This window comes from Berghia stephanieae, chromosome 12 (assembly GCF_034508935.2).
Source record: "Berghia stephanieae isolate SIO BIC M18660-M18661 chromosome 12, UCSD_Bste_1.3, whole genome shotgun sequence".
Classification (NCBI taxonomy): domain Eukaryota; kingdom Metazoa; phylum Mollusca; class Gastropoda; order Nudibranchia; family Aeolidiidae; genus Berghia; species Berghia stephanieae.
This window is the reverse complement of record NC_088371.1, coordinates 34,278,421-34,291,881: the sequence shown is the minus strand read 5'-3', so window position 1 is coordinate 34,291,881 and position 13,461 is coordinate 34,278,421. Positions and strand designations below refer to the sequence as shown.

The window sequence follows — 13,461 nt, the reverse complement described above, 5'->3', positions numbered from 1 at the left end:
CCTATAAACTATCAGCAATAGATAAACAAGGTCCAATAAAGGTATGGAAAGTTTTTGAAAACTGCTTAGTAGAAAAACCCAATAAATAGGTGGAAAGGATAGAGCAACAGTCACTGTCCCAGATGACAGATGAAAACCTAGAAGCGTTTGTATTGTGTCTACGAAACAAGACAGCAAAATGTTCGTTCAGAGATGAGAACATACGCAATGACAGGATGATGTAGAAGCCGATTAAAGGCTGTAAGTACAAAAAACGAACGAAAGCGACTACTAGAACAAGGTGATTCGCTTAATCGCGAAACAGCCATAAACTTGATTAAAAGCCACGAGTCATCAATCCGCCACATGGCAGAATATAGCACAGCAGCCTCGGGAGCGTAGTCAAGAACACAGGCCGAACTAGATGCTATAAAAGCCAGAGAGCATAGACAACTACAACAATGCGGTCTTCGACACGAACGAAGAAAATGTCCTGCTTTCGGCATAATGGGCAAGATATGTGACAAACCTAACCATTGGGCAAACGTTTGCAGATCCATTCCCCATGACTCGAAACAAAACAATCGAGACCTTAAACAATGGGATAAAAATCGTAGATTTACACTCAAGCCAAAAGTTCATGACCTAATGGCAGAAACTATGAACGACGATGAATTCAACATTGATACTGTCGGGGTCGACAAAAAAAACAAACAGAGAGATTAAATATATACAAGAATCCCATTGGAAGTACCTCACAGATAAAAAATTATGAACCCGAGAGTAACAGTCGACACTGGTTTGAATGCAAACATTATCACAATAGAGCATTGAACCAAATTTATCCCGATGAAGACATAGACAAAATGCTCACAGGAAACAAAACAATCCTGTCTCGCTACGGAGGTGGTAAAATTGAGCAGAGACAGAGAGGATGCTTGCAAGTCAAATGCATGGGTCACAGCCTCACATTTTATGCAGTAGACTCAAACAGTCCAAATATTTTAGGACTTGAAGCATTCCGTCTACTGAACCTGGTGAAAATAAATTGCGCTATACAAGCCAAAACAAAAACACCACTCGATAAGCTCAAGCACGACTTTCCCGGCACCTTTGAAGGGAAGTTCCATATTACTGTGACGAACGATTTTCTTTCACTGCGTGTTTCTTTATCATTCGTCAGCGTCTCATTCAAAACCACTTCAAACCTAGTGGGCGAGACATATATTTGCCAAGGCAGATTAACACCTCGAGTTAAGATAATCAAAACATGGACAGTCCTTTTCCCAATAAAGATCTAAATTTTGCTAACGGAAATTAGGTGAGAAACCTTCCCATTGTATAACGGAACACTCACTTTCAGCGTAAGGCTTATTTACCTGTTCAAATTGTCTGCCTATTGTATTCATAGTTCCCTGCTAATTACCTTTTCCAAACAAGACCAACGTGCATATGCCCTGAGGTTCTTGTCTCGTTCAAGAGTAGCTAAAATTGCAATTACTGTTCTCAGCTCTCCGGTAATTCTTCGTTATTCTTTCTTACCAAAGCATCTGAATATCATTGGCTCTCTTAAACAGGAACATTCTTCTGATTGGCTATTCCCATAATCCCAACGCATCATCTTATTTCACAAAATCAAATTCATCTCTGAATCGAATCACACACACGCTAAGAAGCCCAAGAAAGAAGAGCTATCCCTCCAATTTCAAACTTGTAAACGTTTTTCTTCCCTGGGATGGAGGTAAAATGAATTATTGGTTAACATTCAAAGTGGAACGAGATATTACTGTGAATTCAATTTAATCTATTATTAATATTATAGTTTGTGTATATATTTTAATTGTGCTATTCCATGGATGTTCGTAAGTTGGAATACCTGTACAAAACTATATCTATATGTATCTTATACTATAGTTAACATTTGTTTATGATCTATGCTATTATTTCATTTCTATTCAATATGTATATTGCTTGAATGTCTGTACCCTACCGCCAATCGCCGGCCACACATCATAATCTCAATTATAATTAATAACAATAAACAAAGAAATACCAGGGACACAACCCTGTTAAATTCTCATCATGTAAGATAGCTCGACTGTCAGTTGATGTTTGATACATATATGTAATAACTACCATTATCATGGAGTTACTGCTTTTCCTTGCCTTTGTCGGCTATTATGATGTGTCGCTCAAGGACGATCCGGTGGCGAAAGACAAACTCGATTGGCTCTAAGACCTTGTTGTTTTCACTCTTAATTGAAGGTCCTTGTCCTTGAAGCACCCAGCCCGTGCTGAATCCCTGCCTCCCAGTCCTTGCATAGTGGTAAACCCCTGATGTCAGTCGCTAACTACAACACACTGTTGTGAAGTCCAGAAAACCCTGCAAGCAGGAGCCAACCCTGGAACTAGCTGATACATGTGCCTCAATCAAACAAGCCGGCAGGATAAAGATAAGCCAAACGGGCTTATACCATTTTCAAATGTATTTTCCACAGACACAGATGATTAGAAACTAACTCAATCAATCAATCATAAATGAATTAGTAAATAAATAAATAAATAGATAAATAAATAATAAATTAGATCTACTCAATTAGAGCTATTCTTCCTGATATTAAATAAATACTTATTCTTTCTACCTTTTCCTGTAACAATCTAATTAAACTTTATGTATAGAATTGTTATTATTGTATTGGGCGTTACTATTGTCTTGACTCACTTGTTATTAATACAATTAAGTTATAAGGGACCCTAAGGCAATACTTAATCACCCCTAGATTAAACCTGAGCCGTTTGTGGTATAGGTTGAGTGGCGCAGCTGGTAACGAGAGCCACAGCGCGCATACTAGTTCGAATCCAGACCATTTAGCTATCGGTTGGACTTGATCCCACAAAAATAACACACAACCGGCCACAAAATGGTAGGCTCGTCCGGGATTATGAATCTTTAATATAATATAATATGTGAGTCATTAATCTAGATATTGTGACGATCTCCGTTTCCTACGAACTACGAAGACTTACCACATACTGCTGACTGCAAGACTACTCTACACGCCAGATCAGACAAAACGTAAACACGAGAGAACTCATTAAATTCATAAAATTCACTACACATTGCTTTCATTGTTTGTTGTTTCCAGTAAAGTAGATGCTACATTGGTGACCCCGACTTAAAACAACTTAAGAGATAGGTATATATTATTATTATTACTATTTACCAGTTCAACTCTTCACAAGAACATAATAATAATAAACATGTCTATCGACGCCGTAGCATTGAAATTGCCCACATTCTGGACCACTTGTCCTTCAGCGTGGTTTGCACAAAGCGAGGCACAATTTGCCTTACGCGATATAGCAAGCGATGAAACAAAGTACTATTATGTAGTGGCTGCCTTAGACTCAGACACAGCAACTAGAGCCCTTGCTATTCTATCATCACCACCCAAGGAAGGTAAATATGAAATAATGAAAAACTTCCTGCTGTCTGTGTTCGGCCTTTCGGAAACAGAGAGAGCGGAATCTCTACTCAACATGAATGGTTTGGGCGACTTAAAGCCATCTGAGTTAATGGACAGGATGTTAGTGCTCCTCGGCAAACACAAGCCCTGTCTGCTCTTCGGACAGTTATTCTTAAGACAACTTCCAGCAAACATCAGACTTCCATTAGCAAACTCGTCCAACCTGGATGATTACAGGGCACTTGCCAGAGAAGCTGACAATTTTTTCTACGCTGCTCACTCAAACTCTAACTCCTTTTCAATTTCTCATACTACTTGTGAAGTTGACACACCAACCATGACCAGTGAAATAGATTCCCTCTGCTGGTACCATCAACGGTTTGGTTCAAATGCCCGTCGATGTGCACAAACATGCAAACTCTTCAACTCATTTAAGAAAAACAAGAAGAACCAGGGAAACGCCAAGCCGGGTCAACAGTAAATTCTGCTGTCGACCCGGATTCTTACTCAGCCAACGCGCCCACATCAAAAAATCTCCAACTCATCGTCGTCGATGAAAATTCAAACCGACGTTTTTTAGTAGATACTGGAGCTCAAGTATCTGTCACACCCGCCTCTGCGCCAGACAAAAGCTTCGGTTCCTCTGATCTCGCATTACAAGCTGCTAATGGTTCTACAATAAAAACATACGGATGCTTCGAAACTAACATACGTATTGGATCGCGTTCATTCAATGCACGACTTATCAAAGCTGATGTCAAACTTCCCCTACTTGGAGCAGATTTTCTACGTCATCATAATCTGCTTGTGGATATTCGTGGTCGACGCCTTATCGACGCTGAAACGTTTTCGCACGTACCTTGTTCAGTAAGTTCAGTTTGCGCAAACGCCGAACTCTCACCACTCGAGCCGAACTGCAATACATTCAGAAAATTATTGAATAACTATCCAGAACTACTTCAACCAACATTTTCAACGGCAACTGTGAAACATGGCGTGCAACATTTCATCACAACCAAAGGTCGCCCAGTATTCGCACGTGCTCGTCGCCTGGCTCCAGAAAAACTCTTGTGTGCAAAAAAAGAATTTTTGGAAATGGAGAAAATGGGCATAATTCAAAAATCAAAGAGCCCTTGGGCTTCCCCATTACACATGGTCCCCAAGGCTGATGGCACAATGCGTCCCTGCGGAGATTTTCGTCGACTTAACGATGCTACTATACCAGATCGATATCCTGTCCCACACATTCATGATTTTACAGCAAACTTAGACGGTAAGATCATCTTCTCGAAGATCGACCTTGTCAGAGGATACCACCAAATTCCAGTCGCTCCAGAAGACGTCCCAAAAACGGCAGTGATAACCCCTTTCTGCCTTTGGGAGTTCTTAAGAATGCCATTTGGATTTAAAAAAATGCAGCACAAGCATTCCAACGTTTAATGGACTCCATTTTACAAGATTTAGACTGCGTATTTTGTTATTTAGACGACATTCTGGTTGCAAGTTCAACTGAGGCAGAACACATGGAACATCTCAAAATCGTATTCGAAAGACTTAGAAACCAAGGCCTCGTTATCCGTCTTGAGAAATGTCTTTTCGGCGTGAGATCTCTTAACTTCCTTGGCCATCACATCTCGCATTCTGGATCTGTCCCAATGGCGACAAAAATTGAGGCTGTTAAACAATTTCCACAACCAAAAACCATCAAGTCACTTCAAGAGTTCCGCGGGATGTTGAATTTTTACCATCGTTTCATTCCGAGACAAGCTGAAATACTTCGACCCCTATATAGTGCTTTGAAAGTCAAAAAACAACGTCAAGCACTTACGTGGACGCAAGAAATGTTGAAAGCCTTTACTGACGGTAAAAATGCACTAAGTAACGCTACAATGTTAGCCCATCCTTGCTTGAACTCACCCCTCGCTTTAACGTCCGACGCCTCCGACCAAGCTGTGGGCGCTGTCCTTGAACAACTTAATCATCAAGGTAATTGGGAACCATTGGCATTTTCAGCAGGCAGTTACGTAAACCTGAACAGAAATACAGTACCTTTGATAGGGAGTTGCTTGGCATTCACTTAGCCATCCGTCATTTCCGTTTCATCATTGAAGGGAGACAATTCGCTATTTTTACTGACCATAAACCATTAATCCATGCCATGTCCAAATCAACTGAACCATGGTCAGCTCGTCAACAAAGGCACTTATCTGCCATATCCGAGTTCAAAACTGACATCCGACACATTTCTGGAAAAAACAACACTGTCGCAGATTGTCTCTCAAGAGCAGTTACAAACTCAGTCTCAATTGGCATCGACTATCAAGCTATGGCGGAATCCCAAGAAAATAGCATTGACATACAGGCTTACAAAACTGCATTAACAAGCCTCAAAATCGTCAAAACATCCGTTGACTCGGGTCCAGAGTTAATTTGTGACATCTCAACTGGCTACCTAAGACATATCGTTCCTACCGACTTCAGAGGACCGGTTTTCGAAATTATTCACAATATGAGTCATCCTGGAGTTAAGGCCACAGTCAGACTTATCAGCAAGAAGTTTATCTGGCATGGTCTTAAGAAAGAAGTGTCAGCATGGGTTAAGCAATGTCACAACTGCCAATTTTCGAAAATTCAAAAACATATACGAGCACCGTTAGAAACATTCCATGTCCCAGGAAAGCGATTCTCACATATAAACATTGACCTCGTTGGACCATTACCTCAGTCAAGGGGGTTCACCCATCTCCTTACTATAATTGACAGGAACACCCGATGGCCTGAGGCAATACCGTTACAAACCACAACAACAGAAGAATGTGCAAAAGCCCTGATCTCCAATTGGATCTCGCGGTTTGGTATTCCTGTTGATATGACTTCTGACAGGGGCTCACAATTTACATCCACGCTATGGAAGCAGATGGCCAGTCAACTTGGTGTGCAGATTCATCACACAACTGCGTATCACCCTCAGTCCAACGGCATGATTGAACGGTTTCATCGGTCCTTGAAATCATCCCTCAAAGCTCGTCTAATAACTCCAAATTGGGTGGATGAACTACCTTGGGTTCTGCTTGGTTTAAGAACTGCACCTAAGGATGATATCGGTCATTCTTCAGCTGAATTAGTATACGGAGAACCTTTAACAATCCCTGGAGAGTTTATACCTGACCATCCTTCAGACTTCCACGCTAAAGACTTTTTGGCAGCCTTTCGGCAAAACGTGTCCCTTCATTCACCACGGTCAACACATCATAATAATAAATGGCATTTATATAGCGTTTTACCCCGTTGTCACAGGCTCTAAGCGCTTTACAGTGATATAAAACAAAACATATTACAGTGAGACAAGTGTGAAGGAAACGTGATACGAATTCAATATAACAACAACAAAATATGAAAATAATATTGCAACATTATGACGTAAAAAGATAAAACTTTAAGCGAGATTTGAACGTTGTCAACGAATCCGAGCATCTCACGTGTGACGGGAGAGAGTTCCAAAAATGGGGGGCCGAAAATTGAAAAGACTGTTCACCTATTTTACGCAATGGCTTAGGTTTGACAAGGATTGATTGGTCATTGCTTGACCTCAAGTTTCTATTGGGGACATATATGTTTAGAAGGTCTTTAATATAGGAGGGACTGTTCGTGCTTAGGGATTTGTAGACAACAGTACAAATCTTATAGGCAACTCTTTTTTCAACAGGAAGCCAATGTAACTCACGGAGAAGGAGAGTTGCTGACGGGTATTTTTTGTTATTGCGTACAATGAGCCTGGCTGCGTTATTTTGAGCAACCTGAAGTTTGCTAATTTTGTCTTTAGTTAAATTCGCCCAAAGGGAGTTACAATAGTCCAATTTAGATAAAACAAAGGAATTAATTAAAAGTTCTGTTATATGCTTCGGTATTAAATTACGAATTTTGCTTATTTTTTTCATTTCTATGTACATAGATTGTATGGTGTTATTCACGTGGCTTGTCATGGAAAGATCTTTATCAATGATGACGCCAAGGTTTTTTGCTTTATTTGAAAATTCTATTGTGCTATTTCCGAGAGTAATTAGTGATTTATTTGCCTGTTTAAGGATACTCGGTCTTCCACACATTAAAATCTCAGTTTTACTATCATTTAATTTTAACTTATTGTGGTACATCCAAGATTTAATCTCATTAAAACAGCTCGTAATTCGTTGTATTAAGAACTGTAAATTACTAAGGGGTGCTGAATCATATATTTGCGTATCATCTGCATAAAAATGATAACTCAGATTGAATCTGGATATCACACTAGAAAGGGGCTGCATATATACAGTAAAAAGGACAGGGCCAAGAACAGAGCCTTGTGGCACTCCAAAATTTAGTAAAACTTGTTCTGACTGAACACCATTCACCACGACAGTCTGCCATCGATCCTGTAAATATGATGTAAACCATTTAAGGGCAATTCCTTTTATGCCGAACGTATTTTCTAGTCTTCTTAACAAAATGTCATGGTCAATGGTGTCAAAGGCAGCTGAAAGATCTAAAAGGCATAATACATTGATATTGTTAGCATCAGCATTACATAACAAGTCATTAAAGATTTTAAGAAGCGCCGTTTCAGTACTGTGTTGATGTTTGTAGGCTGACTGAAAGGGTTGTTCCAAACTGTTGTTCTTAAGATGAGATGTTAATTGTGTAAGAACTACCTTCTCCAAAAGTTTTGACAAAAAAGGTAAATTTGATACAGGACGATAATTGTTTAATATATTGTGGTCCAGTGATGGTTTCTTCAGAAGTGGTTTGACGAGGGCACTTTTAAAGCACGATGGAACTTCGCCAGTCAGTATGGATGTATTTATGATTGATGTAATGGATGGTAATAATGTATCGATGGAGCTGGCCAAAAGCTGTGCTGGTAGGGGATCAAGGTCGCAGGATTTAATGGGGGCTTTTTTTATCAACTCGTTTATGAAACTAGGTGAAACTGGTTGGAACTTGTCTAAAGGGGTACCACAGAATGTATTTGTATCTATAAATGGTTCATGCCGATCTAGTTCTGAACGAATGTTATGGATTTTGTCTTTAAAAAAGTTGACAAATGTGTCTGGCAAGTCTCTTTGATTGGTTGTAGATGGTAATGAAGTGCATCTTTCACGTCCAAGTAGATCATTGCAGATGTTAAATAATTGTTTACAAGATTTAGAAGTTTCAAATTTTGAAAGAAAATACGTGGTCTTTGCCTTTTTTATTGTTGTCTTCCAGGCACGAAATGCGCTCTTGAATATTTCACGATGAATCATGAGGCCTGATGTTTTCAGCAGTCTTTCTGCTCTCCGACACTTCGTTTTAGCTTCTTTAACGTCCGACGTATACCACGGAGCATACTTGCGGTTGGTGACGGTCCTTGTTTGGAATGGCGCATGTTTGTCAAGCGTTTCAATGAGACAACTATTCCACTGGTCTGGAGAAATAATTGAATTTATAGTAAGTTTTGTTTCTAAATCGCCTCTGAAATTGTCCAAATTAATGCCTTTAATGTTTCTGGTTGATGTGGTGGTGGTTTCTTGGCATGGTTTTGAAACGTCAAGATTGAAAGAAATGAGGGAGTGGTCCGAAAAGGGGAGATAATCGACGGTGGCGTTGGTTTTTTGGAACTCTGAATTTTCTACAATTACCCAATCTAAAATATGACCAGCAGAGTGGGTTGGCGTTGTTACGATCTGGCACATGTTGTTCTCTGATAATGACTCGTGCAATTTGGCGGTGTCTGTGACGTTGTCGAAGTGAAAATTAAAGTCGCCGAGTATAATTGAATGGCCAGGACGCGTGTGTTGCAAAGTTAGCATCTCGTTGATTTCCTTCCTAACATCAGGTAATTTTATTTTGTTTTTCTTGTTTGCTGGCGGTCGGTAGATGCAGTTGAAGTTGTATCTTGTATTCTGGAGGGATAATCTAAGATCAATGGCCTCCATTGTTTTGCAGCGCATTTCGATGATTTCCACATGTTTACATAATTTTGTTTTATAAAATACGCCAATGCCACCCCCTCGCTGATCTTTCCTTGGATACGATCTAAATTGGTACCCAGGGGGTGTCATAGCTTTTTCAACTGGGTCGTCTCCAGACTGTGAGAGCCATGTCTCTACTATAAATAGAATATCGAAGTTCTTCTCCGTTAATAAATCGTTTAATTCTTCGGTTTTTCATCACGGCTATCATCAAACAAATTTACCCAAGAACTTGATGTCAGCAAAATATGTTTACATCCGTGTTGACACCCACCGAGGACCCCTTCAGAAGCCGTATACAGGTCCCTATGTTGTCATAACCCCTGGAGATAAACAATTCCTGATCGATGTTGGTGGCCAAGCAGAACGGATTTCGATCGACCGACTTAAACCTGCATTTGTCGATTCTACGCAACCAGTTTCCCTTGCTACCCCACCTCGTCGTGGACGCCCACCGAATACGAACAGAAAGTTATCGAACAGAAACATACAAAACTCCAGTATTGCTTCTGATGATACTAACGTAGTGCCTACTAAGAAGCTGTCTCGCTCAGGACGTACCATTAAACGACCTCGGTACTACGAAGATGACTACCGTGTTTGGGGGGGGGGGGGGGGGGCATGTGTGGCGATCTCCGTTTCCTACGAACTACGAAGACTTACCACATCCTGCTGACTGCAAGACTACTCTTCACGCCAGATCAGACAAAACGTAAACACGAGAGAACTCATTAAATTTATAAAATTCACTTCACATTGCTTTCATTGTTTGTTGTTTCCAGTAAAGTAGATGCTACAATATAATATTTAAACACCTATTCTTTACTTCTGCTACTATCTCAATTTAACAATAGCATTCTATTACATTGGGGGCTCGTAAATATATCTACCTTAAATCAAACCAATCAATAAATCATTTGATTAATTGATTACAAATATCATAGGAAAGAAATCTTATTTATTATTGAAAAGTCACTGTGGTTACATTTGCAATTGGAACATGCCAATTTTTCTATATTTGCACTGATCTATAATTAGTTTACTAACACTGATTTATGATTATGATTATGACAACCATGTTATTTTAATTATGCATAATTAGGCAACGTAATTTAAAGCAGTTTACAAAACATAAATTGTTATTTCATTGCCACTTTTTTAATGCCATTGTTGCCATAAAATTTTGGACCTTCAGCCGAGAGTAAACACACCCCCCCCCCCCCTTCTGAGAGAATACCCCCCCCCCCCTTCAAAAAAATAAAGTTAAACAAATCTTAATTAAAAATTCCAGTCACTCTAACTTCAAGTTAGGTCGTCTTGCAAGTTGTTGTTTACACGTGTAACGGTAAAAAGTATTATCTCTCTATTGACACGAGCACGCCAAATTTAGCCCCAGGCAATAACTACTTTTTCTAAGTATTGTGTGACTGTGTGTGTCATATATTGAAATTTGGCTTAGCGAAACCTCGCACTCTTCAACAGTGTGTTGTCACTTACTTCACTATCATTCACTATCTGTGCTTCAGAATTCTTCATTCATATTTAACCCTTACTGGCAAAGTTCCATTTGTTTGCTTTCTGTCCTACTCTTTCTGGTTCAATTCAATCTATTGCATCATTCTTATTCACCTTCTGCAGTTGTTCAATCTGTAAGTTGCCATGGCTTCTGGTGTTCCAATTAGACGCGAGTTTATCCAGTTAGAAAAAGAATTAGGCCTATCAGGTGAACAGCTATCCGCCTATGTGACGGAGAATGTGGAGAAAGAGATTGCTAGACTAGAAGAGGAGGAAAAGAAGAAACACGAGTATGAAAAGATTATGAAAGACAAAGATCTGGAGACAGAAAGAGAGCGTACCCGCCAAAAAGAAATTGAAATGTCTTTAACAAGAGAAACGGCAGAAAACAGACTCTCTACCCATAGCCCCATTCCATCTAGTCAGGGTAATGGGAGCATTGATAAAGTAATGTCGTTCCCGCTAGAAACTTTCAACCCACACATTGAAGGGATTGATCAATGGTTAACGCGATTCCATGAATTAGCGATCTCATATGATCTTCCGGAGGACAAATGGGCACTCAAAGCGTCTCAGCATCTCAAGGGCAAAGCCTATGATGTTTACTCTCGCCTGAAACAGGACAACAAAAATAACTTTCAGGAGACACTTTGATGTCAGCGCAGAATCCTATCGTAGACGATTCCGAACATTAAAGAAGGACAGGCATGAAACATACCACCAGTTGGCAGATCATCTGCAACTCAGCCTCCAACAAAGGTTAAAACTATCTGGCAACCCAGACACTTATAAGGGATTAAACCAGCTTATCATGGTGGAACAGCTGAGAGAAGCAATGCCCCTGGATGTCCGTCGTTTTGTTGATGAGCAAGGCGCTCATATACTGGACGATATAGTAACATGTGCTGACCGTTTTGCCATAGCGCAAGAAAATCATCTCACAGAAAGGAGACAACACCGGATTCAAAACCCATCCACCTCACATGAAGATAGAGCTGCATCTCCAACACCATATGAAAAGAAGAATAACAATAACCAATACGAAAGAAGTAACACAACACAACACAAACAACACGTATACTGCAAGAACTGTAATATGAAGGGACATTTGACAGAGGAATGCCGTCGCGACAACGAACGCATCGGCCATCAAAAGGGTAAACCTGTCAGTGTAAATGTAGGTCGCACAGTTGGGAACCACCCACTTCATAAAACAAAAGAATTTTCGAATCACCCTCCAGTCATTGACACAGTCAAAGTAAATGGACAGAATGTGACCGTTCTCTACGACACGGGATTAGACTTTCACGCGGTTGTAGCACGAGACTTGGTTCGGCCGGACCAATTCACAGGCGAGATTATCGAGATTCAATGCGCCACTACAGACAGCCCATCTCTGCCACTTCCGATAGCTAATATCGAGATATCATCTCCATACGTAGTAGGAACTATACCTGCAGGAGTGCAAGATGCACCTACTCACCCTCTCATCCTTGGATGCAAATACGTATTTCTCGGAACGCCCAAACACCCATTTCACGCCTGTCACACGAGGTCAAAAGCACAGGATCAACAGAATATACCGCCGTTATCACCAAATAATCCTGGACCAAAAGAAATGAGGAAGGCACAGACCGAGGACACGACTCTCTCACGCTACTTCGCCAAAGTGACAGAAGCTAGTGACAAAAATAAAAAGGGAGAATTCAGAATACAACAAGAGTTGTTATACAGAGTCTCTGGCAAAAAACGCCATCAGCTCGTCGTCCCCTCTACGCATCGCCGACAGATTATAGACATGGGACACAACATACCTTTCAAAGGACATGTGGGAATCGCTGCCACAACGGAGCGCATCTCAGCCCACTATTTCTGGACTGGTATTTCGAATGACATCAAGAGCCATATAAAGTCATGTCAAGAATGCCAATGGAAACCAGATCAAACAAACACAGCTCCAGTAACCTTAGGTTCGATTAGGACTGTAAACACTCCCGTTCAATACACGGGCGCAAACATCATGGGACATTATTCACGCACAAAGAGACGGAATAAAATGATCTCAAGCGATGGAATCAAGATGATACAGGTAAATGGGCTCACGAGGTTTCACAGAATTGGAGTCAGAATGATACCAGGAAACGCAGCAAAAATGTTTCACACAATCTGGATCAAAATGAGGCCAAGAAACGGAATCCAAATGTATCAAAGATATGGAATCAACATGATACCAAGATAATAAATCAAAATGATGCCAAGATAAGGAATCATAATGTTGCCAAGCAACGAAAGCAGAGAGGATCAATAACTCCTGAATTTAAAAATGTTGGACAAACCAGGAACGCTTCACAAGGCGAAGACGCTTTCAACGCTCTTAAAAGGATCCTGACGTCACGACCCGTGCTGCGCTTATCTGACACCAACCAACCTTTCATTCTGAGGACAGACGCGAGCAAAATAGGAATATTCGCTACTTTGCTATAACCTGACCTCAATGACCCGACAATCGT

General features: G+C 40.4%; 2 protein-coding genes across 2 annotated transcripts; both read left to right on the top strand.

Moving 5' to 3' along the window:
- The first annotated feature begins 3,240 nt into the window (after positions 1 to 3,240).
- On the top strand, positions 3,241 to 3,927 carry LOC144957644 (uncharacterized). Its single transcript, XM_078888989.1, has one exon. The coding sequence runs from the start codon at positions 3,241 to 3,243 to the stop codon at positions 3,925 to 3,927; it is 687 nt and encodes a 228-aa protein (XP_078745115.1).
- Positions 3,928 to 6,315: 2,388 nt separating this feature from the next.
- Positions 6,316 to 11,089, top strand: LOC144957643 (uncharacterized). The gene is made up of 3 exons (XM_078888988.1): positions 6,316 to 6,666; positions 9,666 to 10,034; positions 11,075 to 11,089. The coding sequence occupies exons 1-3, from the start codon at positions 6,316 to 6,318 to the stop codon at positions 11,087 to 11,089; spliced, it is 735 nt and encodes a 244-aa protein (XP_078745114.1).
- The last annotated feature ends 2,372 nt before the right edge of the window (positions 11,090 to 13,461 follow it).